Source organism: Carettochelys insculpta, chromosome 2 (genome assembly GCF_033958435.1).
Source record: "Carettochelys insculpta isolate YL-2023 chromosome 2, ASM3395843v1, whole genome shotgun sequence".
Lineage (NCBI taxonomy): Eukaryota > Metazoa > Chordata > Testudines > Carettochelyidae > Carettochelys > Carettochelys insculpta.
This window is the reverse complement of record NC_134138.1, coordinates 220,591,297-220,616,490: the sequence shown is the minus strand read 5'-3', so window position 1 is coordinate 220,616,490 and position 25,194 is coordinate 220,591,297. Positions and strand designations below refer to the sequence as shown.

Here is a 25,194-nt window from a genome sequence, read left to right as displayed (position 1 = left end):
TTCAAAAGAAGCTCTTTCGAAAGGAGAATATTCAAATGAGGAAACAGATATATAAATCAGTGCTTCATTTGCACTTTCAATTTCCCTCATTTGCATGGCTCTTTCAAAAGTGGAATGCTAGTGTAGACACAGCTATACAGTTTTTATATACTGCTCAGACAATGACATGTTTCCTCCCCTCATTAGCACATGTGCATATGCCAATCTTTGATGTTGTGATGCTTGGGATATCACCTTGCATTTTCAAAGGTGTCAAAGGGAGTTAGGCTTCCAAGTCCCATGATATGCTGTGGGAATTGGCACCTATTTCTTTCTGCTCCCATAGAAAAATCCAATCCATTTTGTGTGCTTCAGCTTTATTATGCACTTTGGGGTTATAAATCATTAACTAGATCATGCACACTTACAAGGTCAGACTTTTTCATCTGCATTTATCTTTAATTAGTAATCCAAGTGACTGTAAAAATACAGTAATTTGCATTTTACTTAACTGTTTTAGACCAGGTCTGAGAGCACACAATTAAATGAAAATTGCTAACATATACCTCTTCTGTGCATCCCAATGTAATGGTATGCCACTCCCTTACTGAAGCTTGAGTCTTAGTTTATGGTCTGTCACTATTCTAAATTATGCCATCATTCTCTCAGAAGAGCCATATCTTTCCAGATTAGCACCTTAACCATAAATTACTGCAATTTGCACTTCTCAGTTAAGTGGTAGTGTTGGATTATGTTGGCAAATGACATGGATCAGAGATGAAAAATAGAGAATAGATGTTATGAACTATGAGATGATATTCCTTATACTTGTAGTGGATAAACTGCAACATTAGACATCTTTTTAGATATAATGTGCATGACACTTACGTCTCTTGTAGCTGGTAAAGAAATGGTAGTTGTCCCATTCAGTAAAGACTGCCTACAATAAAACCCAGCATAATCGTAGATTTTTGAAAGTGCATAATAGAAGCTCATTGTCATAGTTCTTAATTAAACATTGGGCATATCTAGGAGAAGCAGCAGTATGAAATCTCCCACAGCTGCATTCTCACACATGGATCTGCCAGAACAAAGAGAATAGTGTACAATGTAAGTTGTGCTTCCCTTAGCAAAGGCATCCATAAAGCTTTCCCATTTTCATACAAGCATCAGAATTACATATTTGTGTTAAATTTGCAGAATTCATAATTTTTAGTACTGTACCATGAGGGTATAACTTGGAGTAGTGAAACGAAGAATGAGATTTAGGCTGAATACATGGAAGAGACTTTCTTTATAATGACGTCAGTTAGACGGTTTATGATACTAAAACAAGGCTTGCTGAAGCACAGCTGTGACATGTTGCTGGGACTCAACTTTGTTTTTGTAGTTATTCTTCTTTACTAAATACACTAAACTATAATTTTTATGTGTCTACTAAGGAATTTTAATCTACAGTATTATCTGAGTTTAAAGACTGTTCTAACAGGTTTATAATCTAATTAGGTGAGGACTGCATCACACAGGCAAGAAAAGGCACTTCTGTAATTCATTGGGCCACATCCAAAAGTAGATTGAGCGAAGTATTAGGAGAACAGATGCCCTGGTAGGAGATACATTAAATATCCTTCCAGGACGAACCTCTCCAGTTTAGCCCCTTCGAGACCTGACTGGTGCCAAATGAGAGAATTTGCCAGACCAGGGGGGAGGTCAGTATTGCCTAGCGGCATTACCAGCACTTCTGCTGCTTGCTGGGCTCTCAAAAAACATTTAGAGGTAAATTACAGGTACATAGCAATACAGAACACTGAGAGTCAGGACTGGTGTCTGTAAACAAACTTCATGGGACCATGGGACACTTGGCCACACCTATGATAAATGGTTGTCTGCCTAACTAAAATCATGGCAGATTATGGATGTTGCCAGACGAGAGACTGACAGATTAGAGAGATTTAACCTGTATATCCCTTACTTTACTAGTTCCTGTTGGCCGAATTCTGTGGTTCCTGACTAAGGAGAAGTCTTGTCAGAGAATGCAGAATTCGGCACAGAAACCGTAACATGAGTTCCTTTTTCTTGTCTTTTCTGTTTTGTGTTCTTCCCTTCTGTTATATGTTTAGATTCTCCTATAAAAATAATCTTCCTTTGAGGATACATAATCTGCATTATTTATGAATCCTGCAATACGTTTGTGAGATAAAATTCCTAGATTGTCAGCTTCTTTTGGTATTTTTTCACATATTTTTGTATTTAGTCACATTTACTATCTGCTTGCAAGGGTGCTTAAAGTTGGTACAGAGAGTAATTTGTCATGTTCCTTTGCATACCTAAATTTGCCCACGAATGAATGGGAAGTCCCTTGTCTGACCAGCTCCCGCTGAAGGAGAAGAGAGGGGAGAAGATTTGGTCTTATAACAATTATAGCCACATTCATAAAGACAATACAACATTTAATGAGGAAGATGCATTCGCTGAAGAAAAGCACTAAGGGAATGAAGATGACTCAGATCTTAAAAGTCTTCACTAAAGGAGTGAAGCACAAAGGAACGTTAGTCTTCCACCTTTTTCACCCCTTGCATTAGTAAAATAGGACCATATTCTGATGCCCTTATGCACACTGAATAATGCTTTACTTCTCTAAAGATACACCCTTCAGCAGGACTATGTGTAGAGTGAGGTGGAACTCAAACTGAGTAGGCATCTTGAAATCTGGCCCTATATAGTAGCTGTAATTAAATTTGTTTATGAGTGCTCTGCAGTATTTTGGGTTAATGTGCAAAACAGCCATCTGCAAAGCTGGTTTAAGCAATCTTCTTTCTATAAGTGTAAATGAGCATACAGATCTCCACCTAGTCCTAAGTGAACATCTGTTCACGTCACAAAGTTTCATGAGAGCAGCTGCTAGGTCTAGCTCAAGAGAGTCATTAAGACTGAAATAGCCAGGGGTACTAAGACTCAGAATTGAATAGGTTGACCACAGTCTGCCCTTAGTTATGCCCATTGGAGTTGCAAAGTTGTAAGTGGAAGGAATTTGGCTTTCTCTGTGTTATCTGTGTGGTATGCTATGCAGAATAAAAGTGTGTGCATGGAGGAGGGGAGAGGATTTTTGTTTTGTTTTTAATCTTGGGTTTTAGGATTCACTTACATAATCAGAAAAGCCAGGATTTATGTGGAAGAAAATAAAAGCTCTATTTATCACAAAATATTTTACATTGTGGGTGTTGCATTGCAAATTAACCATGGTGAAGTTCATTTACAAAAAATTGTTTTCATTGGCAAGTAGGAAGCATATTGGTGGAGTTTCAGCATCTTGAAATTTTTGTTTTGTTCATATAAGAACTTGTCATTGACAAAAGCTGAAATTTTCATATGAAACATTTTCATTTATATCCCTTCCTACCCTTCTTTCCCATCCCCAGTATAATCAGGTAAATCACCTGTAAGATAAATATATTTGCATTTTTCATTTTACCTCAGTGGGGAAGACCCTCAGGTGGTTAAATTGCAGGAGCTCTGATGTAGTCAACAAAACTTCACCAATCAACGCTAGCTGAAGATCTTGTCTAATGTCATAATGGACTAATATCTGGCATACACCCATACATGCTACTTTATGATTTATTTTAAAAAATCTTTGGGTCCAAATGTATTGTAATTAACATTGTTGAGCAGCTGCATCCTCTGTCCTGCACTTGTCCCTCATTAGTGGTTTGCTGTTTCCTCATTGTGTCTTGTCATACTTGTTTGCAAGATATGTATGCAGGGATCCTGACACCTTATTCATTCTGTGAAGTGTCTTGTCCCAGGGACTTGCCACAGAACCCAGGTGCACAGCCTGAGTGGGAACAGAACCCCAGATAAATCAAACCCCATCCCCATGCCAGGGACCCTCTTGGGCCTCCCTCCCTGCCCCACATGGCAACTTACCAAGCTGCAGCTTCTCAGGCTGTGCAGAGCACAGGCGGCAGCTGGACCGACTGTTCCATGTGGAGGAGGGCAGGAAGTGAGGGGGTGGTACAGGCACTGTGTGTGCCCCTCCCCTGGCTGGCTCATGTGCTGTCCCTCTCTACTCTCCTGCTGCATGAGCGGGAGGAGAGGCTGGGCCGAGCTTCTGCTGCATGCCACTGAAATGTGGCTCATGTGCCAAGTGTGGCATGCCTGCCTGGGTTGCTGACCACTGGTCTAACATTTTTTAGGTGCTGTGTAATAACAAGTAATTCAAACCCTCACAATGGTGAAATTAAAATCCTAGCCGGTCATGTATACATATTGCTGTTGGTTTTGCTCATTTCTTTTTAGAGGTTAGCAATTTTTCTTACATAAGAGCTTGTTAGGTGGCTCTGTCGGACAGACATTTGAGATAAAAGGCTACCTGTGTTTTTCATCTGTGGTCATAGAATCATAGAATTCATAATAGATATTAATAATAATAGGTCATAATAGATATTTTTCTTCTGAAACCCACGTTGAGTTTTTCTTTTAATCCTTGAAAGACTGACTTCTTTAGCAGCTATGAAATGGAAAACTTTAATCCGTACATAACTAGCCATTTTAGGTCTTGCTCTCTTTGGATTATGTGTGTATATATAAAACACCAGTAGCGTTAGATACAGTAGACCCCTGACTCACACATAGGTTGTGTTCCTGGGCAACCACAAGTGAGTCAGATTTTGCATAAGCCGGGATGGGGGAGGGGCTCTACCACCTTCTGGTCTGCCCAGGCCAGGGCTGTGAGTGGCAGAGGGTCTTGGCAGCTGCAGCAAAGATGAAGGTGGTGGCTCTACGTCTGCTCATGGAGCTCCCTTTGCTGCTTGGCTCCTGGTTCCCCCGAGAGGCAGGGAGCCGGGAGCCGGGAACCAGGTGGCAGCCAAGCCTTTATGCTCCCAGCTCCCAGTAGGTGCACCTGACTCCTGGCTCCCCTCCGCTTGTGGGAGCTGAGAAGCTGACTGGCGCTGCTGCAGCTGGCTACCAGCTACACTTGGCTGCCAACTCCCGTGAGTGGTAGGGAGCCTGGAGCCAGGCGCAGCAGCGCTGGTCAGTTTCCTGGGTTCCACAAGTGGAAGTGAGCTGGCAGCTAGGCATAGCTGCTGAGAGCCAGGAGCGCAAGGGATCAGCTGCTGCCTGGTTCCCAGGTTCCTGCCACTTGTGGTAACCAGGAAACTGGCCGTCACAGTAGCACTGGTTGATTTCAAACCATGTTATTTCAAGAATCATGCAAGTCGAAATCATGTAAGTTGGGGTCTACTATATACCCATCTTGGGGATAGTGCAACCATTTCTTAGCAAAATAAAATGGCAAAGTTAGAAACTGTCAACCCTAAATTTTGCTTTTTTTTTTTTTTTTCAGTTTTTGAATCATGGTTCCTGTCAATTGTACTGCCAGTGGATTGCGTAATCAAGAATTTAAAAGACAATAGGAAAATGCCCATTTTTAGCAATAATCCACAGAGGAGACCAAATAAATAAGTTTCATAAACAGTCCCTTAAAGATTTATTTTTGATGTACATAACATTTAAAACTTCCCTTTACTTTTCTAATTTATATTTTTCTGTTTGCGTGCAAATGTTTATTGTGCCTGCAACATTAAATAAATCTTCAATATTTTTAAAAGAGTACATTTTGAAAATAATTAGTAAACTTTTTGTTTCCTTTCAACCAGGAGGTGAAGCAAGCTTTACGTTAAAAGTCCATCCTCTAGAAAAGTATCCTGTGGATCTTTATTATTTAGTTGATGTTTCAGCTTCTATGCACAACAACATAGAAAAGTTAAATTCTGTCGGGTCTGATTTATCTAAAAAGATGGCAAATATTTCCCTTGATTTTCGACTTGGCTTTGGATCATATGTGGATAAGACTGTATCACCCTATATTAGCATTCATCCTGAAAGAATCCATAATCAGTGCAGGTATGTAATGATGTGTGTTTATTTGGATAAGTAGAGTAATAAAAGTAGTATAAATGATAACTTACTTAATCATGTTATGCTCCATTATAATATTTTTTAAAAACTTCATAATGAATCTTTTTTTTCTTTTTGATACCTGCTTGGATTTCTGTCAGAGGTCTGCCTAAGAAAAAATTACTTTCATGCAGTATTTATTGATAATTTTTTAAATTTCAAAACTGCTTAGGCCTTTTATGCAGTTTAAATATGTTTCTGTGATGAAATGGGTATTGTGATGGTTTTATTTTGCATGTTCATTTCCTTGAAATTTCCACTTTCATCTCTATAATACATATTTCTACTGGTTCATTTAATCAACAAATAAGAACCTTCTGGGTTTGCTTTTGCCATTCTTACTTGGCCAAACCACCATTTTCCCTGAGTGAGAAGTAAAGGATTGGACCATTTGTTTTTGCATGTAATAATGCTTTATTCATTGTATCCAACGTGCATGTAAGGGGAGGGATCAGGGATCTGGGACAAACAGATTTAAAAAAAAATCTGACCAGGGTAGTGATAGATCCTGCTGTGAGGGCAGGGGACTGGACTTAATGACCTCTCAAGGTCCCTTCCAGTTCTATGAGATAGATAGATATCGGTATTCATAATCTCTATAGAACAAAACTCCACACAGCAAATCCAAATATTCTTACGTGTACATCAGATTGTTTACAAATCATAGAATCATAGAAGCATAGGGCTGGAAGGGACCTCAGGAGGTCATCTAGTCCAGCCTCCTGCTTCAAGCAGGATCAACCCCCACTAAGTCATCCCAGCCAGGACCATGTCCAGCCGCCACTTAAAAACCTCAAGGGATGGAGAATTCACCACCTCTCCAGGCAACGCATTCCAATGCTTCACCACCCTCCTGGTGAAGTAGTTTTTCCTAATATCTAACCTACACCTTCTCCTCTTCAACTTCTGACCATTACTCCTTGTTCTGCCACCTGACACCGAGAACAGTTTCTCACCCTCCTTTTTAGAGCTCCCCTTCAGGAAGTTGAAGCCTGCTATTAAATCACCTCTAAGTCTTCTCTTCTGTAAACTAAAGAAGCCCAAATCCCTCAGCCTATCCTCATAGGTCTTGTGCTCAAGACCCTTAATCATTTTTGTTGCCCTTCGCTGAACCTGCTCTAGCAAAGCCACATACTTTTTATACTGGGGGGCCCAAAACTGGACACAATATTCCAGATGTGACCTCACCAGTGCTGAATGAAGAGGAATAATTACTTCTCTAGATCTGCTCGAAATGCTCCTCCTAATGCACCCCAAATAATATTAATCTTTTTGTGGTCTCATATTAGATCTATTTAAAGGGCCTGATCCCAATTCCATTTAGATAAGTGCACTGTTTTCCATTATTTCATAGGGCTTGGATCAAGAGCCATGTCTCCGAATCATTTAAGCACTTAAGCACTTGTGTGCCTTGTTTCCACTGAAGTCAGTGCTTAACTGTGTTGCAGAAATATAGGATTGTGGACTTAGTTCAGTTACTTCTTTCTCAGAGCTTCCTTAACATAATGTTGTTTTGCCTCTGAGAATTTTCTCCCATCCCTGTGGCTATATAACTATTACCCATCTCAATGTGAAGCATATGTATGTGTTTATGATCTTTACAGTTGATGTTGTTTTTAAGTTTCAATCCTGTAACTTATAGCTGTGTGAAATTTTTACGGGTCTAGTTTTTGACATGTAGTAATTTTTTATCAGAACACAGAAAATTTGAACGTGAAGTCTAATTATTCCCTTTTTTAGGGGTTCCAAAGACATGATATACTGATATACTGTTTGTGGTTATACTGTCTCATGCCATATTTTTCTGTATGTTATGTACTATGCAACAGCATGGCTTACATTTTGTTGTGACTGCATGAAAGCATTAATGATTGAGTACATTTTTCATATACCTATAGGAAAAAAAGAACATGCATTGATTTTTGTTCATTATCAACTAGAAATATTCCTAGTTGCAGTGTGTCTAAAGAAGATTCTTATATAATTTGTCAAAATGTCTATTTTCATATGTTTCATAAAAACCACTGACTACTGGAGTTACTAAAATTAATTTCAAATAACAATTCAACATGTATGGCTTGCTTTGTCTTCTCTTACAGTGATTATAAGTTAGACTGTATGCCGCCTCATGCTTACATTCATGTACTTTCCCTGACTGACAACATAGCAGAATTCAAAAATGCGGTGAATAAGCAAAAGATCTCCGGGAATATTGATACACCTGAAGGGGGGTTTGATGCTATGCTTCAGGCAGCTGTGTGCCAGGTGAGGTGATTTCTGAACAGGCAACAGCTTGTCAGTTCAGCGACAGATTTATATTTATTGTTGTTTCTATACTTAATAGTATTCAGCCCTTCATAATATCTTAATCATTATCCTACTTAACTTTATGCCTGACAGAAGTATGTCATTTCCTCCCAACCCCATTCCAATCTCCAATCAGTAAGGTTTCCTTTGAAGCTCACTGCCCTTTTGCTGGAGGAGAAATAGACAGGTGAATCTCTTTCAGTGCTGGTAATTGATGTTGCTCTTGTTTGAAAAAGGGTTATGTAAAAATGGCACTTTCCTGCTTAACAGATTTAGTCCCTGTGTGTGTGAGCAGATGCAAGATTGCTGGTTTTAATGACAAAAATAAGTTTGTGTCTCATTTCTGTTATCCCAGCAGAGCAAACACTGCAATGGGAGACTGAGCTGGGAGCCAGTTGTTTGGCTTCAGCAGAGATGTTTACTAAGCTCCAAACAGTTGATTTTAGTAGTAGTAGGCATCCTTCAGTCTGCATAGACTATGGATCGCGCCCTTTAAAGTTTCAATTGAGGACTTCATTTACAGCGTCTGTTGTGACTATAAAGACCCACATGAGAGTGACAGTCCTTGCTGCATCTCTTGCAGATGTAGTGGGTGTCTGGCAAGTCCTTATTGTGCTTTCTGTGTGCTCGCTTCTCCTCTGCTAGCTGTCTGATCTTCAACTCGCCCTTCTGAAGGCCCTTGTGTAACCCCTGCCTCCATCTGCTGCGGTCGTCTGCTAGATCTTCCCAGTTGTCCAGCTCGATGTCTACCTCTCTGAGGTCTCTCTTGCAGACATCTTTGTAACGCAACTGGGGGCGTCCGGGAGGCCTTTTTCCAGAGGCTAGCTCACCATACAGGATGTCTTTTGGAATCCTTCCATCGTTCATCCTGTGGACGTGGCCAAGCCAGCGGAATCGACGCTGCCTGAGGAGGGTGTGCATGGTTGGGATTCCAGCTTGCTCAAGGACAGCGGTGTTGGACACTCTCTCCTTCCATGATATTCCAAGGATGCGCCTGAGGCAGCGCAAGTGGAAGATGTTCAGCCTCTTTTCCTAGTGGGCGTATAGGGTCCAAGACTCGCTGCTGTAAAGGAGGGTGCTGAGGATGCAGGCTCTGTAGACTTGCATTTTGGTGTGAGTGTACAGCTTGTTGTTATTCCACACTCTCTTGCTGAGTCTGGACAGACTTGTGGCCGCTTTTCCAATCCTCCTATTTAGGTCAGTGTCCAACGACAGGGTGTCAGTGACGGTGGATCCGAGGTAAACGAACTCGTAGACAACCTCTAACGTATAGTTGTCAATGCTGATTGATGGGAATTCAGCAACATCCTGACCGAGTACGTTTGTCTGCTTTAGGCTGATGGTAAGCCCAAAGTCCTTGCACGCTTTGGAGAACCGATCCAGCAGTTTTTGAAGCTGGTCTTCTGTGTGAGACATTACAGCAGCATTGTCTGCGAACAGCATGTCTCTGATGAGGACTTCTCGCACCTTAGACTTAGCTTTCAGCCTTGCAAGGTTAAACAGTTTCCCATCGGATCTTGTGTGCAGCAAGATGCCCTCTGTTGAAGATCCAAAGGCGTGCTTCAGGAGGAGTGCGAAGAAGATCCCGAACAATGTCGGCGCAAGCACGCATCCTTGTTTGACGCTGCTCCTGATTTTGAAAGCATCCGATAATGCGCCGTCATATTGGATGGTTCCTCTCACGTTTTCGTGGAACGACTGGATCATCTTCAGTAACCGTGGAGGACAGCCTATCTTGTGGAGCAGTTTGGACAGACCATCCCTGCTGACCAAGTCAAAAGCCTTGGTCAAGTTGATGAAGGCTATGTAGAGTGGCTTTCTCTGCTCCCTGCACTTCTCCTGCAGCTGCCTTAGAGAGAAGACCATGTCAACGGTAGACCTCTCTGCCCGGAATCCGCACTGCGATTCGGGGTACACCCTCTCAGCAATCTTCTGGAGTCTGCCAAGGATGACGCGAGCAAACAGTTTACCAGTGACGCTTAGGAGGGAGATTCCACGGTAGTTGTTGCAGTCGCTTCTGTCTCCTTTGTTCTTATACAACGTTACAATGTTAGCGTCACGCATATCCTGTGGAACCTCACCCTCTTTCCAGCACAGGCACAGTAGCTCATGCAGGGGTTCCAGGAGTGTGTCCGCAGCACATTTGATTACCTCTGGTGGTATACCATCCTGACCAGGGGCCTTTCCAGCTGCAATGCTGTCGATGGCTGTCTTCAGTTCATCCACAGTCGGCTCTTGGTCCAGTTCGTCCATTACTGGTAGGAGCTCGACGGCATCGAGGGCTGCGTCAACCACAACATTCTCGTGTGAGTACAGCTCGGAGTAGTGCTCAACCCAGCGCTCCATCTGTTTGGCTTTGTCAGCGATGACTTCACCAGATTTGGATTTCAGAGGTGCCATCTTGTTCTGGGTGGGTCCTAATACCTTCTTCATACCCTCGTACATTCCTCTGAGATTACCAAAGTCGGCACAGGTCTGAATGCTGCTGCATAGCTGGAGCCAGTGGTTGTTGGCACAGCGCCTGGCTGTCTGCTGTACTGTTCTTCTGGCCTTTCTAAGTGCTTGCTGGGTACTCTGGCTCGGTGAGCGTTTGTACTTCAGGAGTGCAGCGCGCTTCTTTTCAATGACTGGAGTCATCTCATCAGAGTTAGCTTCGAACCAGTCGTTCGTGTTTCTAGCTCTTCTTCCAAATACCGACAAGGCCGTGTTGTAAACTGTATCCCTCAGATGTTGCCATTTGGATGTCACATCGACGCCCCCAGGGCCGCTGCGCAGATTTTCCTGGAGGGTCTCTCTGAACTTTTCAGCTTTCTCCAAGTTTGCTGTCTTTCTGGCGTCAATGTGGGGCCTTCCAGCAGGTTTAGAGCGGTACAGCTTCTTGGGTCTCAGCTTGAACTTGGAGCAAACTAGCGAGTGATCTGTATCACAGTCAGCGCTATGATAGCTGCGTGTCAGAAGGACATTTTTGAGGTTATTACGCCTAGTGATGACCACATCTAGTTGATGCCAGTGCTTCGAGCGTGAGTGTCTCCACGACACTCTGTGCTGTGGCTTTGTTTGGAAGAATGTGTTTGTGATGCAAGCTCCAAACAGTTGCTCTTACACAAGTTTTTAATGGGTAATTTAATGTAAGGAGCTGAATGAGAGTAACTGAAGATCAGATATGGTCTGAAAAACTTTATTAGTGGTAATAGAAAATTCCCACCTTAACTACCCTATCAAAAGTTGGGTTTCAGGGTTGGTAGTTAGAAATAACTAAGGCCTTATAAACTTAACGTATTTAATATCTGTAAATCATGGAGGCACAATAAGGATAAAACTCCACATAATAGTTTTAGGCCCTTCAAAGAGCAGACCCTACTCTTCAGCTGACCAAAGAAAGGTCCAACTGAGCAACACAAAGTCCTTTCTCTATCTTTATTCTAAGCATTGTGCCCATTGTTTGAACTTTCTAAAATTATCCACTATAGGAAGTATTTGAGTACTGAATTTTCATTGCTATGTCTGGTTTTAGTGTACAGATGCATTTCAGTATCGGTTCAATCTTGTAAAGAGTTTGTAGTTTAAAAATAAAACAAACACCTTATTACATGGTTACAGAAACATCTCCATATACCTCAAAGTAGAAAAGAATGAGGAAAAACTTACATGATACTTAAAGGTGAGTGCCAGTCCTCTTGCTTGTTGCATTGTCTGTCCAGCTTAACAAGCAGGGCTTCTGGAGAATGGTACTGCTCATGTGTGGAGTGTCAGAACAGTCTTCTTTTTCATGGTGGTTCTGTTATACGTTTTCTTTTAGAAGAGGAGAATAAATTGGGAGAATAATCACACGAAAAACAACCCACCTAAAACAGATCTAAGTGTGGGCCCCTTTCCACTTAAAAGAGGAAGAGTGTAAAGCAGGTAAACAAAAAACACAAAACACAGAGATCCTGTTCACAGCTGCTACAGAAGCTCTGACAGGATTTGTCACATTTAAGTGTTGATCACTGGATACATTCCATACTTACGACATTCAAGTTTGAAAGAGGTCGTATGCCTCCAAAATAATAGAATGGAATGTTCATGAGTATAGACAGTCCTTCCTGTTAATTGAATTGTGAATTAAAATGGATGGGAACAATGTGCATTTCATATCAAATGTGAGCTGTAAGTTAATTAATAATTTTTAGAGAATAGAAGTTTTCAAACGTGCGCTGAGCAAGACACTCCTTGCTAATTGCCATTATGACAAATAAGAGAATAAAAATGCTGAGAGGAAAAATACAGTATTCCATATCACAACATGATCTCTGGTCTTTAATTTTAGAGGTTTAGTTTAGCTTTAATTATTTAGGGTAATACTTCACAGCCCCATCCTACAACCCACCATTCTCATCTGTGCTTCTCAGAGTCGTAGCTAATAAATTTTGTGCAGTTCCCCGTGACATTTTTTGTAATTATTTAATGAATTAATTTGCATATGCCAAAATACTTTATGTGACTGTTGACATAACCTGTCCCAAGCAAAGGCAGGTTAGGACATGGAGCAGCACTAATTTTGGCAGCAGTGGAGGGAGTAGGCAGGAGGAAGTTTCTGGGTTTGCTGAAGTCGGTCTATGGCATTGTTGTGTTAGGTGAGGCCTGGGTGTCTGGAAGCAAGCTGGGAGTGGTTTCTTGCGGGGGATGTTGCCTATGTTGGCTGGCTTTTGATTGTGGCGGGCAGTGAGGCTGGAAGAGCCACTGGTCCCCATACAGGCTTTTTTCATCATCACCACTGCCAGCAGCTAGTACTTCCTGACTCAGGGACAGAGTGAGATATGAGGCCGAGCACTTGTCTGCAGAGCATGTACCTCAGCACCTCTTTGCAGCTTGAAAAAGCCACAGGCCAGCTCTGCAACTCAGCTGAATGTGTGCCTGGGTTGCCGAATGCTTGGGTGTCATATGTGATGCATGAACTTGGCAGCCCTGGAGCTGGAGTGGAGTGGTGGAGGTGAAGAGATAATGAGTGTGTGTCATTGTGATGAAGGAGGAGAGGAAACTGAATGAATGAATGAATAGGTGAAGGGGCAGAAGGAATGGTGGAAGGGGCTGAGTAAGAAAAAAGGGAATGGGACAGACTGTTACTGCCTGTAACTTTTAAACTTGAGCTCAGGCAGCCCTTCAATTTTATTTCTTGTCAGAGATCAGAGGGAACCTGGCTTGTTACCCAACCTTCACAGCAGTCTAGATGGCCCTTTTGTGGGTGGCCCTTCCACTCTACTTTGGGGAGAAGTGCTGGGAGTGTGTCTACAAAAGCATGGAAGGCCAATGCCTCCAAGCGGGGGCCACAGAAAGTAAGATCTTGATCCTCGAGGTGAGGGAGTGACTAAGACCCCAACTATAAAGTCATAATTTTAGACCAGTCTATTCGGCACCACCATTCTATTCCTCTTCTTTTCTCAGTTGTGCATTGCTTTGTGCTTCACTCCATTCTCTAGCTAAATCAGAGGGCCCTGAGGAGTGGGGCTGACCATAGGAGATTAGGGGATTAGTACTTTACTTGTGTATTGCATTTCTTCAAGCAGTGAGGGTTTACTTACCATACTTAATATAGCAGAACCATTCTACCTATTTGGTGCATTTACACACTTCAGATTTTAAATAGGGAGAGTAACTAACCATTGGAACAAGTTACCAAAGGTCACAGATTCTCCATTGTTGACCAGTTTTAAATCAAGCCAAGGTGGTTTTTTTTATAGAAGATATAGGCATTATTTCAGAAGGCATTATTTCAGAGATGTTTTGTGGGAAGTGTTATACAGGAGGTCAGAATAGATGATCACAGTGGATCCTTCTGGCTTTAGAATCTATGAAAAATTAGGGCAGAAGTAAATTACTATCAGTGTTACCATCCAGAAGTCTAGACCTATAATCTATTATGTATTTGAGAGTGTTTATCTGCTTGACCAAGAACTCCAAAATTATAAGAGCTAGGACCACCAAATTTGGTATACAACTTCCTCTCATTATAACTTAAAACAGCGTGAGGCTTTACTTGTGCCAACAAAAAAGGGTGTACCTGGAATGGGATTGCATCCCCTAAAACCAAACAGAAAAGAGACAGAATCACCAAATCAACCAGAGTCCTCAAAATTGGCATAACTGAGTAAATGTTGAAAAAGACTGAACCAAAGTGAATCAGAAAAATGGGATAAACCTGGAATAGGATTGCTTCTCAATAAACCTTACAGAAAACAGATAAAACAGAAATTTGAAATAGTGCTGTATTTTCGCACAGCTAATTTAATGCTTAAAGTTTGAAAATTGGAAGGAACCAAATCCACCATCACCCTTTAATGCTAAAATGTAGCAAATGATGAGTGTTTATAGTGATGAAGGAAAAAATATACTTGATGGAATTCCCGTTTTAACAAAGACTAAAAATTAAATCCCTTTTATTGAAGTCTGAAATAAAAATAAATTTCATAAAAATAATAGTACACTTTTGAAAAATGAAAGCATTTAAATAAAACATATACTTTTTCCTTTTATATTAAAAAATAAAGGACCCTTAATTGAATTAAGGACCTGAGTAATGCGGGGTAAATGTCTCATGTTACATAAAAATGACTGAAGCAAACTCTGGAGCCTTTGCTCAGGTAAAACTCCAACTTTGCTGGTAGTTTTGCCTGAGTCATCACTGACTCTGAATAAATCTTTTGGGATTTGACCCATTGCTAAATACTATACAGCAGGGGTGGGCAAATACTGGTCCGCCAGGGTTAGTGTCTGGCAAGCCCCTGCATTTATATTTACCGGCACCTCTGCATGCATCTGGTGATTGTAGCTCTCTTTGGCTGCAGATAGCCATTCGTGGCCAGTGGGAGTGGCAGGAAGCTGTGTCCCAGTTCGCACCACTTCCTGCCATTCCCATTGACTGTAAACAGCAATCCACAGTCAACAGGAGCTGCAGTTACCCAAAACCTGTGGAAGTGCAGATAAATATAGCAGCAACAGCCCAACAGGAACTAATCTTGGCAGGCTGGTGCTTTTTCATTGCCTAACCCTGCTATACAGCCATGCTTCCTGACAGCATTGGAGCATGATGAAATTGATAGCTGTGATTTTTTTTTTGTGTTAAATTGTGTTTATCAGAATAATGCAATATCCTAACTGGTGCTATGTTTTATGTCCCTCTTGAGAAGCTGTGTAGCAAAAGGAATTTTTGACTCTGGTATCAAGCATATTCAAAAACGTGTTGCGTTCCTTCAGAGAATTTGTGTGTTCCTTGTAGGTAGTGATCTTGAGTCAAAGAAGTTTACAGACACTGCACAATTGAGTTGGTAGGTACTAACATCACAAATGGAATCTGCAAGTTTTGCTGTACCAGCACATTTTATATTTCACAACATATATTTCTGATCTGATTTTTGTGTGGTGACTGAAAAAAAAATGTATTGGGGGGAAAATGGAGATTAGTCAATGGATAATAAATCCATCTGCTCCAAGATATATTGAGACAATCAGAACTCATTTCTTATGGACTTGCTAATCGTAGACCTGAATCCTGCAAAGCATTTACAGAGGTGCAGAACTTTGCTCACACAAGTGCTTTGCAGGATCGGGACTACTACCCAGCCCCATATGTAAAGAATTTGGCTACAGTTACACAACAGCTCTCTGTCGACAGAAGTCACTGTTGAAAGAGATTTCCTGACAAAACTTCTGTTAACCGAGTGCAGCTACACACAAAAAACCAATTGGGAGAAAGCTCAGCTCTGTTGACAGAGCAGCCAGACTGCCCAGCCACTCTCTTGACAAAACAGGCACCCCAAAGCACAGCAGACAGGGCTTCCCATTTTTGTGGATGCTCTGTCTGTTGAGAGCAGGCCCAGCAGAGTGTGCACAGAGCTTTTTTGTCGACAGAACCTGTTGACAGCAGCGTTATGCCTCAAAGCTTTGAGGCAAAACACTGCTGGCAAAAGTGCTGTGTTTGAGGTACTGTCGACAAATTCTATTTTGTACGGGTTTTGTTGACGAAACTTGTTAGTGTAACCATAGCCTTAGTGTTTAACCACTTTATCTGCTAGTGTGTGTTTACACACAGTTTCCATGTTCATGTTTTTTTAAGCAGTGCAGTATCTGAAAGTAGACTTACAATGTGCTTCCTATTCATATTTTCTCATTATAGCATTAAGAATTGAATTTCATTTTCATGCTTACTTTTTATTTTAGAGCCATATTGGTTGGCGCAAAGAAGCAAAACGATTACTACTTGTGATGACAGATCAGACCTCTCATCTGGCCCTTGATAGTAAATTGGCTGGGATAGTAATTCCAAATGATGGAAATTGCCATCTGAAAGATAATGTGTACATCAAAGCAACAAGTATGGTAAAGTATATGTCATACGCTGATATCTTTGGCAAGTCAATACATTATCAAATTTAAAAATCAAGATTTTAGGGTTAAATTAGTAAAACATTGGGGGAAGGGATAGCTCACTGGTTTGAGCACTAGCTTGCCAAACCTAGGGGTGTGCGCTCAGTCCTTGAGGGGGCCATTTAGGGATCTGGTGCACATAGATTTAAAAATGAGGATGGTGCTTGGTCAGGGCAAGGAGCAGACTGGACTCAATGACCTGGCAAGGTCCCTTCCAGCTCTATGAGATGTGCAATATTTACCTCAATAAGCAGTCTGTAGGAGCAAGTGTGATGGAAGTAAAATTGATATCTTTCTATCCAATATAAAATATTTCAGTAACACACTTTGGCAGGGTCAGCAGTGTTCTGCAAGGCACAATGTAGCAGGGTATTTTCAGCAGGTAAGTTACCATCTGATGGATCGTCGGCATCTGTTTAATAGGGAATAAAAGAAGAGAAGGGAAATCATCATTTTGTTACATTACTCTGCATGAGAATATTGTAGGAATTTGCAGGAGTTTTCCATTAGTTTGCAGGTATTCCTAGTAAATCAAACAGTGGTGATAGTGTTTAAAGGTCAGGGATGGTTGGTGGCATTGAAAGGAATAGAGGATAGGGTCTTGTAGAAACCAGACAGGAAGGCTCATGTATAATAGTAACAAACTAATTTGAACTTGGCACACTCAAAGGAGTCTTGTGCCAGAGGACTTTAAAGACTTAGCACAGATTTGGATGCATCTGAATTCAACATGGCATGATTTACTGTTTTATGTATTCATGCAAAAATACATCAAACACACAGGCTTACAAGGATAAGCTGTTTATATTCAGAAGATTTTTTTTTGTCTTTTAAAAGTCATCTTCAATAATGCATGCGCTGTAGTACAGGTTCGGAAATCCCTTTTTCTCACACCCATAGAGTTTACTGAAATTGGTTAATCTTGGTTCAGTTGGGGGAATCACTGCCCAGCCCATGTTAGCATCAAATAAGCAGCAACCAGGAATATGAAATAGCAGGTGGGTCTTTGGCTTATGCAGTGGCATTGCAACTTAGCACCATCCATGAGATAAACATTGCTAACAGGTAATGCTGCCTCCAGGAGCTCACACTGTAAGACATCCATTTAGCTGTAGTGTAAGATGGCAGCTGTCCCCATTGAAACAGTAGAATTCCCATCTATGTATGCCAGGGCTGACTTTGTTTCCGAAAGTTCAGTGTACACAGGAATGGCACAATAGACATAAATGTGTATGTGAACAAAAGCAGTAAAATACCTCTGAGCACAGCTACTTTGTGTTGTGTGACCACTGAAGCTGAAATGCTTCTCAAAAGAAGTGGGTGTTTAGAAGCTTGGCAGTCTGGAATGCTGTTTGGATTTCAGAGTATCTAACATTCTTTCATTAATTTACTCCCTGGTCACATTTTGTGTATTTCCCTTTGCTTATCAGGCTTGTTTATTCTCCTTTGGCTAGCCTGTTTGGTTTCAGTATTGTTATACTGGTCCAATGTTGTAAACAACTATTCCGTTTAATCAGTTTCATGAAAGTAATCCACTAGCTTCAGAACAGAAGACTGTATACATGTGAGTAACAGTGTCTTTACAGTTCCACTGGTATATAAGCCCTTTTATTTCAGAGGAGCTGCACTATTATAACAGGATAATTTGTCTCCATATATTAAACAGTGCATCTGTTACAAAGCAAATCCATTGTCTTCTGTAATTTTTGAGAATTTAGCTAATGTATCTGTTTTCAACTGCAACTATCACCAGTATAAAACAAAGCAAACAAAAAATGGAGACACCTTATTAAGCCAGGATGTGTGCTGATTGCAGAAAGTGCTTTAAATGATCTCTCTGAACTAAAAGCTTTCTGGGGTCTTACTCCTCTGTTTGAAATAGGGTCAAAGCTTGCCACGAGTTTTGGTGGATGAGTTTTTGTGGATGAGGCAGTAGGTTTAGCTTCCCAAGTTTAAGTCATCCATGATTTTTCCACAGAAAGGCATGTTTGCTCTGCTAACCCTCTTTCCACATGTCATAAGCTGTTCCATAAAGAACTGTGGGAAGTTGTGTAGCAGTAGAAATGGGAAAGTTTATCCATGCGGTGGATCTTTCACAATATCAGACCTTTTTGGAATAGATGTGATGCCACAGCATAACGTGTAAACATGCAGGGCTGATGTGTAGTTTCCTACACAAATTGCTGTTTTGTTTTTCTTTGTAATTTTTATCCATACAGAGTAGGTGGCATGTCAGGTGCTCTCTGTCATCCAGATCTTAGAGATCAAAAAGATCTAAAAGCTCTTCAGTTTGTTGGTGCACTACAGGCTGCTTGCCTGTCCTTTTCATAAATCAGATTTGTTTCACTTTCTTCTAAGGGTGATCAGCAAGGTGTTGGGAGAAAGAGGGATTGATGATATTTATTGCATATAGAACACCTGGGAAGATTGACTTATTAGGTGTTTCTAGTTTCCTGATTACTACAGGAATATCAGAGTTGTTAGGTCTTTCTACCCTATTTCTGATGGAGGTTTCCCTTTATTCTACATGTAATTTAGGGACTATCACTTTTTAACAGAGATTTTAAAATCTGGAAGAATTGTCCTCCTCCTCCTCCCCATTGATTGTTTTACTTTCCTGAAATCTATGATAATCCTACTAGTCCTCCAGTCACCTAGAGACCCTTAAAAAAAACAGACACAATGCTGACTTTTTTACACAACAAGCAAAAACAAAAAAGAAAACTTTGGCTTTGGTTTAGAAAGAAGGCATGACTGTTTTTCCTCTTTCTAAGATACATCCTACAAAAGAAAACAGTGCTTACACATACATACTTGTGTTTGGTTTCATTTCTCTCTCTAATGGGTCACATTCCAACAGTATTTTTTATAAAATAGAAGAACCATTTGCCATCCAGCTCTTTTCCTGCTAACCTCTAGAAATAAACTGGGGAATAAGAGAAGAGAGCGTAATGTGTGTTTCTGTTTTCACTTAGCTGTGCCAGTTAAGAGAATTCCACTGTATTTACATACAGATACTTGCCTTTAAGATGGAAATTGTTTCCAGTTTGTCACTTTTTTCCTTTCTGGCTTTTATTACAGTACTAAAGAAAATATGAGTGATGGGAAAGAAGGAGATTCTTCCCATTTCTAATTAGAAATGTCCTTGTTTCACTCCCTCCCCTTTTCCCCTGAAATATTTAGTGTCTCTGATAATTATCTTCTAAACTCAAAAAAACAGTAAATATAAGTAGGAGAGAGCAGTGATTTAACTCCCAGGCTGTCTACCAAGGGACTACATTTTCCTGGCTAGTCAAGAGAAAAGATAAGATTAAAATGCATGCAACATACTAAGATTCTTACAGGAAGCAAAAAGATGTAGATGACTAATTCCATTACCATCTGCACCTTTTTATATTGTAATACATTTGTAATTTAATAGAAAAATTGCTCAAATTTCTGCTGACTTTTTTATTTTGGATTTTTTAAAAAAACTAAGTAGATTTTTAAGCTCATATAAAATGACATTTTAATACATGACATAGCAAATTTGGACATAATAGTAAGGCAAAATGAAAATATTTGTAACCTGTAGTTGCACTTACAAATTAACTAGCTACAGAGTTGGGCTCCAATCCCACAAAACATAACTTGCCTAAGACTTCAGTGAGCTCCGAGTGACAGCTTGTGTCGTCAGACCTTGGAGCCTAGTCATGCTTCCATGGAACGTGTTAAGAGTTTTGCCATTGAGTTCAGTTTTGCCTCTGGCTGACCTTGCTTGACCATTTGCTGCTGCAATTTGACTACTGACCTGGGCTGTACAAACTCAGAAATAGAGCTGAGTGAATCATTGATTCTGGAATTCAGTGACCAAACTGAAAAAATCTAGGGGAAACAAATGGTTTATTTCAAACCACAATTGATTTTTCATTTTTCTCCCTACTGGAAAGAATTTCAATTTGTTTCAATTTTTTCTTCTTTTTTTTTTTAAATAAAGTTCAGCCAAAAGTGATTTGAATCTATTCACAAAAATGGTATTTTAGCAGCTGTAGTAAGCCATGTTCATGCTAGACCATTTTGGTATTGCAACTTTATAAAAAGCATGTTGTATCTACAAACACAATTCCTTTTTTTGTGAATGGACTTCAAATCTCCTGTGGTGACTGCACTTGTTCTTAGTAAAGCTAAGCTCTGTTGCACCCAACATGTTTTGCTGCTCTGCCATTATAAACAGGAAATGTTGCAGCTGCGACTGTACAGTTGGTCTTCCCATTAGTATCCCATAGTGATCCCAATAATGACATCTCCAAAACTTACTCCCCCTCCCCGCATCCATACAAGCAATGGTGCTGTTTGGGTGGTCTCATCTTATAAAGGCACTGAGAGACCTATTATAAGTAGACTTTCTTTCAATTTGCTAAATAGTTTTTCTACAACAGTCTGAGTTTTCTGGAAGTGCAACATGAGGCTACCAAAATAGCTTTATGCCAAAGTTTGCTACAAATATGCCCAGAAAAGTCACTTCCCCTTGTTAGAGCTGATTTCCTTTCTGGGTCTTAAGAGTTTGATCTAGACAGTGGTTCTCTGGCTGAGTGGTAGACAATGTTCCCTCTAATTTTTACCATCCATGGGCAAAATAAATTTTGTTATGTGCACCAAGGCATGTGCAAATGTGCACCACCAATAGACATACATGCTTGCCACTTTGGATGGCTGTGGGTGCTCTGCTAGTCAGCTGGGAAGCACCTGAATCTCTCCTGGGTGGCCGCCCAAGCACTCAGCTTAGAGGGAACATGAGTGGTGGGCCCCTGGGGTGCTGCTATCTTAGTCTAGGGTGGGAGGGAATAATGTGAATAGGAAGAAAGCAATGGCAGGGGATGAGTTTCACAACTCCACCTATCTTATGCCAGCAATTATGGATAAAGCCTCCTGTGGCTGAATTATGAACTTACGCCCCTCGGTGCCACAAGTGAAAGCAGCAGCTTACTGGCACTAGCACAGCTATTCTCTGCTTCCAGGACCATTTCATTTGTCAATAAAAGGCATATACAGGCTGCCCTTATTGAAACACTGACAAATGCCGCAACCTCTCCTATATGTCCTTACACCTTTTATCTTGAGTATCATGTTGTCTCTAATGAATAAGGGAATGTAGCAATTTAGGAACAAGCAATAGAAGGAAACAATAAACACTGGAAAGGAGGCTGAAAACAAGACAAGAGGTGGGTTGTGGTAACAGGCACAAAATAATATGAGGTTTAGGGGAGGTAACAGGCACAAAATAATATGAGGTTTAGGGGAGGAAGACAATAGGCAACAACCATGGTACTAGGACCTGGCATCAGAGGATCAGAGCCCATAAAGCAATACAATGGAAGATGGTGTGTCTATCAAAAGGTTAGGAAGCATTGGACCAAGTCCTGATTAATGTCCTGTATTTCCCCATGAATCATATGTGTTTAATTTAATTTTTGTTATGTATTCAAGGTTGGAATGGCTCCTGTGTATGTTTATTTCACTGCTCAGAGACCACAGCATATTGTTAACATGGGTTTTGTCTACAAAAACTACAGCCTTTTATAGGTGCGTGATGTTTTTCAGGAACATCCATCACTTGGACAACTTTCTGAAAAACTGATAGACAACAATATCAATGTTATCTTTGCAGTACAAGGAAACCAGTTTAATTGGTATAAGGTGTGTTGAACGTCATAATAGTTTTCCTTTTAAAACAAAATTGCAGTCTTAAGATTGTAAATGCAAATAAATTGTTGGATTTTTTTTCATAGGATCTTTTGCCTCTGTTGCCTGGTACTGTTGCAAGACAGATAGAATCACAAGCAACTAATCTCAATGATTTGGTGGTAGATGCCTATCAGGTATGTTTGCCATGAAGATTTTACATAGTTACTTTTTCTTGTCTGTGCAGTTTTCTTACATGTAATAAGCTACAGCCTAAGGCTGGGATTTTCAAAGGTTTCTAGGGGAGTTAGGTGCCCAGTTCCTGTTGCCAGTACCTGACTCCTTTGAAATTTCTATAATGAGGTCCATATCTGGAGAACATTGTAAATGACCTAATCATCTGATGCCTGGGATGGGTTCTCATTTTATTGGTGCCTTAATGGCTCTGAACTGTCCCGGGGGATCCGTTGCACTGCTTCTCATGCTGCTTCTCAGGAAGTATTTTTCTGAGCTTAGGTGCATTTTCTGGGTCTCCACCTTCCTTGACTGATTTATGTCACTTCTTCCTGCTCTCATGCTGTGCTTTTTGTTCTCTTGTTATTTCTTGCTTTTAGTTTTATATTCTGTCTCTGTTTTCTCCTTTACCCTCTTACTTTTTATTCATTTTTGTTTCTGACACGTATAATTTCTTTGTTAACCATTTTTTCCCAAACTAATATTACATAAAGACTTGGAATTTTAATATAAAGTGATATACATTACATCCATGATGTAGTTGTATATTACAACATATTTTTAAATTGTAGCTGTTGGAAATGTCTTACATGTTATGTTCACTCGTCTTAAAATAGATTTTTCCATAACAGTATAACTGTGTTACTATTGGACTTGCAAGGAGATTTCAGAGTATTTGCCATCTTAAGTGTCAGGAAAAGTTTTACAAACCATCATCTTTTGATCTCTGGGGATTGTCAAAGCATAGGGAATAAGTCAGTGCACATTTACTTTGCAGGGATTTTAAAAGCAGGCATTGTGAACAGCCAAGGACAGATAGCAGGTGTTGAATTGATCAGTTCATTTCAGTGATGTTGATCTCTATTTTGTACCTTTTCTCATAACGTTAAAATACTTAATTCTGAAAGTTGATCTCCAGAAAACTTCCAAGGTATGTGCTAAGCAGCTCTTGGTTATGGCCACTGTTCTGCTTGGCATGTCATACTATTGGTGGATTATTACTTGCTGAACTTTCTGACCAGTAACAGGCACATTTGTGTTAGTCATCAAATATCCTGCCCCAAGTTTTAGAAAATACTTCTGGACAGATACATGATGAGAGAAACCGAAAACTTCACAATGTAACCTTTTAGTTTTATTGAAGTTTCTTCGGGACTTTCCTGTTCCATCCACCCACTCTCTTCTCTTGTCCTGCATGTTTGTTTGTTTGGTTTTTTAATGTCTCAGATATTCCTTATTTCTGTTCTTCCTTCCCATCCTAATCATTTGTTGCTTTTGGTTTTTAATATGGTTTTACCATGTGTGCAGCACACAGAGATTGGCCTAGAATTTTTTGCCTTCCTGAAAGCAAATATATTTCCATTAGAAAATAAATGTATAGTTAATGTTAGATAATAGGCCTTCTGCATTTGTTTTCTAATAAGGGAAATCTGTTGGCTTGTTTATGGAAAACACCAACTGAAAATCCTTGGCTAAAAACCTTAGTTGAGTCACTAATTTTCAGAGGTCAAGAAACATGTTTCCATATTCCATTTATCACAGTAAAATGCCAGATTAAATAAATAATTAAAACACACTAAAAACAGTGGAAATTGTACTCACTACTATTGTACAGATGATAGTAGTTTTCACCAATCAGTATTAATAAATCTGTCAAGTGAAATATTCATTCTAAAATGAACAAGCAGGCTCTTTGCACAATAGTGCAATTTTTGATTATGTTGGGTTTTTTGTTTCATACAATAGCAGCACCCATGTGCCCCAATCAGGATTGGCTTGTTGCCCACTTAATACCATCTGTCCTGAATAAATCATCAGCCTAATCCAGTAGAGACTGTAGAATAAACTCAGGCTTGTACTGAGAAGACTTTTCATAAGCACATGAAAATATGAGAAGAGGAGCTGTCAAGATAATTTGGAATGTTTTCTGCTTAAATAACAATAGATGCAACTTGCTTTTTTATTGAAGGAATGCTGTTAAGTCAGGACTGTCACTACAATAACCAGTTTCTATTGAACAGTCATTACAATAGGTTTTTCAATAGTCAATTACACAGTCACAAAACTGTAAAAATAGCAGGAAACCTGAATACCCTAATCATCTTCAAGTGCTTGCTCACATCTGGTCTAATACAGGTGTAAGTACATCAAACGCTTCATTACCAGGGCTGGGTCTACACGTGCCCCTTTCTTTCTTCTGATCACCAGATAGGAAAAAGGGCTTTTGAAAACTGGGGGGGTCCTTTCGGAAGGTCCCGTCTCCACGGGCGGCACGCGATTTGAAAAGCCTCACTTTCGAATTGCCACAACCACCATTATGCTAATGAGGCGCTGCATATTCATTACAGCACCTCATTAGCATCTTTTGAACCCACTCATTAACATTTCCCTTTCGAAAGGAAGGGGAACATGTAGACACAGGGCAGAAGTTTTTTTCCCTGGTGGTATCTGTTGGGGTTCACCTTTGGTGCCCCTTGCAGTGGTGCCTTCATAGTGTGATATATAGTCACCAGCCCAGCTGCCCCTTCAGTTCCTTTGCCCCTTCCATGATGATTTCTGGAACACTTGTGTTTTCTTGCTGTGCATGAAAATACTCCATAGTGGTTTCCAGTAAAATAAAGTTCAAGTAGTTCAATTAATCAGTACTTA

At 40.3% G+C, this 25,194-nt stretch overlaps 1 protein-coding gene across 2 annotated transcripts in view; it reads left to right on the top strand.

The window, feature by feature from the left end:
• Positions 1 to 25,194, top strand: part of ITGB8 (integrin subunit beta 8) — a 91,900-nt gene that overhangs the window by 33,770 nt on the left and 32,936 nt on the right. The window contains exons 4-8 of one of the 2 annotated variants that reach the window (XM_074984649.1): positions 5,640 to 5,886; positions 8,040 to 8,205; positions 16,444 to 16,602; positions 22,231 to 22,326; positions 22,419 to 22,508. In XM_074984649.1, the coding sequence (XP_074840750.1) occupies positions 5,640 to 5,886; positions 8,040 to 8,205; positions 16,444 to 16,602; positions 22,231 to 22,326; positions 22,419 to 22,508 (758 nt within the window). The remainder of the gene's footprint in view (positions 1 to 5,639; positions 5,887 to 8,039; positions 8,206 to 16,443; positions 16,603 to 22,230; positions 22,327 to 22,418; positions 22,509 to 25,194) is intronic. The other variant, XM_074984650.1, reaches the window with a different exon arrangement.